The 4,292-nt window shown below is 40.5% G+C and overlaps 1 protein-coding gene across 1 annotated transcript in view; it reads right to left on the bottom strand.

The window, feature by feature from the left end:
- The window catches only part of ltn1 (listerin E3 ubiquitin protein ligase 1), a 78,884-nt gene that overhangs the window by 17,529 nt on the left and 57,063 nt on the right, over window positions 1-4,292 (bottom strand). The window contains 2 exon segments of the mRNA XM_070440099.1: window positions 2,238-2,481; window positions 2,684-2,834. Coding sequence (XP_070296200.1) covers window positions 2,238-2,481; window positions 2,684-2,834 — 395 coding nt within the window.

Raw genomic sequence — 4,292 nt, 5'->3', positions numbered from 1 at the left:
AAGCATTTAACAACAGCCTGTAATCCAGTTATACTACAGTAGGTTTCTACCAATTTAACAAACAAGCCTGTGTATCACTAGTTCATTTACAGTAGGTTCTACCATTAAACAGCCTGTAATCCACTAGTTATTTACAGTAGTTCTACCATTTAAACAAAACAGGCTGTAATCACTAAGTATTAACAGTAGGTTCTTACCATTTAACAACAGCCTGAATCACCTAGTTATTACAGTAGGTTCTACCATTAACAACAGCCTAGTAAATCACTATTATTAACAGTAGTTCCAAGCCATTTAACAACAGCCATGTAATCACTAGTTATTACAGTAGCGTCAAAGCATTTAACAACAGCCTGTAATCACTAGTATTACAGTTAGTTCTACCATTTAACAACAGCCTGTAATCACCTATTATTACAGTAGTTCTACCATTTAACAGCCTGTAATCACTAGTTATACAGTAGATTCTACCATTTAACAACAGCCTGTAATCACTAGTTTATTTACAGTAGGTTCTACCATTTAACACAAGCCTGTAATCACTAGTCTATTACAGTAGGTCTACCATTAAACAACAGCCTGCTAATCACTAGTTAATTACAGTAGTTCAAGCATTTAACAACAGCCTCATCACTAGTTCATTACAGTACGGTTCTACATTCAACAACAGGCTGTAATCACTAGTTATTACAAAGTAGTTGCGTACCATTTAACCAACAGCCTGTTACATCACTAGTTATTACAGTACGGTTCAAGCATTTAAACAACCAGCCTGGCAATCACTAGTTATACAGTAGGTTCTAGCCATTTAACAACAGGCCTGTAATCACTAGTTATACAGTAGATTCTACCATAACAACAGCTGGTAATCACTAGGTTATAACAGGTAGGTTCAAGATTTAACAACAAGCCTGTAATCACTAGCTTATTACAGTATGTTCTACCATTTAACAAACAGCCCTGTAATCACTATTAGCTACAGTAGGTTCTACCATTTTAACAGCCTTAATCACTAGTATTACAGTAGGTTCTACCATCTTAACAACAGCCTGTAATCACTAGTTATTACCAGGAGTTCTACCCATTTAACAACAGCCATGTAATACACTAGTTATTTACAGTAGTTCTACATTTAACAAGCAGCCTGTAATCACTAGTTATTACAGTAAGGTTCAGCATTTGAACAACAGCCTGCAATCACTAATTATTACAGTAGGTTCTACCATTAACAACAGCCTGTAATCACTAGTTATTAACAAGTAGTAACTACATTTAACAACAGCCTGTATCCACTAGTTTTTACAGTAGATTTCTACCATTAACAACAGGCCTGTAATCACTAGTTATTACAGTAGGTTCTACCATTTAACAACAAGCCTGCTAACTCACTAAGTTATTACAGTTAGGTTGCAACCATTTAAAACAGCCTGTAATCACTAGTTATTACAGTTAGTTCAAGCATTTAACAACGGCCTTAAATCACTAGTTATTTACAGTAGGTTCAAGCATTATAACAAACAAGCCTGATAATCACTAGTTAGTTACAGTAGGTTCAAGCATTTAACAACAGCCTGTAATCACTAGTTATATACAGTAGGTTCTACCATTTTAACAAAAACAAGCCTGTAATCACATTATTAACAGAGGTGCTACCATTTAACAACAGCCTGTATCACTTAGTTATTACAGTGTTCAAGCATTTAACAAACAGCCTGTTAATCACTAGTTATTACAGTGACGTTCAAGCATTTTAAACAAAGCCTGTAATGCACTAGTTATTACAGTAGTTCTTACCATTTAGACAACAGCTGTAATCACTATTATTACAGGTAGGTTCTTACCATTTAACAACAGCCTGTAATCACTAGTATTTACTGTAGGTTCAAAGCATTGAAACAACAGCCTGTAATCACTAGTTATTTACAGTAGGTATCTACCATTTAACAACAGCCTTAATTCACTAGTTATACCAGTTAGTTCAAGCATTTAACAAACAGCCGTAATCACTAGTTATTACTGTAGGTTCTACCATTTCACAACAGCCTGTAATCACTAGAAAATTATACAGTAGTTCTACATTTAACAACAGCCTGTAATCACTAGATATTACAGTAGTTCCAAGCATTTAACAACAGCCTGTAATCACTATTATTACAGTAGGTGTTCTACCCATTTCCACAACAGCCTATCTCTCTCGGAACTGTCTGATAATAACTGAAGTGAATTTCAAGCCTCACCTGTGTGTTTGAAGTCTTTCATGTAGTCTCCTGCCCCCTCCTGGTCATCTGGACACACTGCAGTTGTAGCAACAGCAGTACCAGTAGTAGCAGTCATATCTGTGTCATAGACCACTCTGGTCAGCAGGGCACACACACACAGGTGGGCAGGCAGTCTGCTCGAGCCTCTGARCTTCCAGACCTCCACACAGGGGTAGTCACAGACCATCCTCAGACGTCCAGACAGCAGGGGAGACCTCACCCACTGAGACGAGAGGAGAGAGAGGGGGGAGAGAGGGGGACACCATATGAGAAGGACCAGGAAAGGGAGGTAGGAGGTAACAAGCGTTTAAGGTTTTGTTCCAATCAGGTTGAAAGCAGATTCCACTAATAGTAGTCTACAGTGAAGACACATAATGAGTCAGTTGGTTTGTGTTACATCTAGTAATGTGACTGGCTGGTCGTACCTGAGGGGGCAGGGCCTGTCTGATCTTGCTCCACTCTGATTGGCTGGGAGTCAGGAAGGAGAGGAACTGAGAGAGGTGGGCGGAGCCTCGCTGACCAACAGATCTCAGTGTGTCAGCTAGTCTCTGGACTGCTAGAACCAACACCTGCAGACTGATCAAARACATAGAACATCAGACCTAGAACCAACACCTGCAGACTGATAGAACACAGAACATCAGACCTAGAACCAACACCTACAGACTGATCGAACAACACATAAGAAATCAGACTAGAACAAACACTGCAGACTGATAGAAAACACATAGAACATCAGACCTAGAACCAACACCTACAGATTGATAGAACACGTGGACAGACCTAGAACCAACACTACAAGACTGATCGAACAACACACAGAAATCAGACCTAGAACCAACACCTACAGACTGATCGAACAACAAATAGAACATCAGACCTAGAACCAACACCTACAGACTGATCGAACAACACATAGAACATCGACCTAGAACAAACACCTGCAGACTGATAGAACAACACATAGAACATCAGACCTAGAACAACACCTACAGATTGATAGAACACGTGGAACAGACCTAGAACAACACCTACAGACTGATCGAACAACACACAGAACATCAGACCTAGAACCAACACCTACAGACTGATCGAACAACAATAGAACATCAGACCTAGAACCAACACCTACAGACTGATAGAACAACACCAGAACATCAGACCTAGAACCAACCCTACAGACTGATCGACAAACACACACAGAACATCAGACCTAGAACACACCTCCAGACTGATCGAACAACACACAGAACATCAGCCTAGAACCAACACCTACAGACTGATAGAACACCGAACATCAACAGACTAGAACCAACACCTACAGACTGATCGAACAACAACAGAACATCAGACCTAGAACCAACACCTACAGACATGATAGAACAACACACAGAACATCAGACCTAGAACCAACACCTACAGACTGATCGAACAACACACAGAACATCAGACCTAGAACCAACACCTACAGACTGATCGAAACAAACACACAGAACATCAGGCTAGAACCAACACCTACAGACTGATAGAACAACACACAGAAACATCAGACCTAGAACCAACACCTACAGACTGATCGACAACACACAGAACATCAGACCTAGAACCACACACCTACAGACTGATCGAACAACACACAGAACATCAGGCTAGAACCAACACCTACAGACTGATAGAACAACACACAGAACATCAGACCTAGAACCAACACCTACAGACTGATCGACACTGGAACATCAGATCAACTCTAGAAGCACATAAGAAAAACATAAAATGAACCACATAGATGGAGAAAAAAAACTTTGTTTACCTTTTGACTCCCAGGGAGGAGGTGAGCAGCTGGGTTTTGACCCAGAATGCAGCGCTGTATAGGAAGCTGCCCTCCTTCACCTCTGACCCGAGTGATGGACCAAAGAGAGGACACCGGCATGACACACCTGACTCAGCTTCTTCAGCAGGGAGTCTTGGGTGCGTACTGAGTCAGGTAGTATCACCGAGAGAGGCCTTATCTTGTGCATAATTAAATCCCTGAGG

Source organism: Salvelinus sp. IW2-2015, unplaced genomic scaffold (genome assembly GCF_002910315.2).
Source record: "Salvelinus sp. IW2-2015 unplaced genomic scaffold, ASM291031v2 Un_scaffold2219, whole genome shotgun sequence".
In the NCBI taxonomy this organism is placed as follows: domain Eukaryota; kingdom Metazoa; phylum Chordata; class Actinopteri; order Salmoniformes; family Salmonidae; genus Salvelinus; species Salvelinus sp. IW2-2015.
Note: the sequence above shows the minus strand (reverse complement) of the source record. Positions and strands in the feature narration are given on the sequence as shown.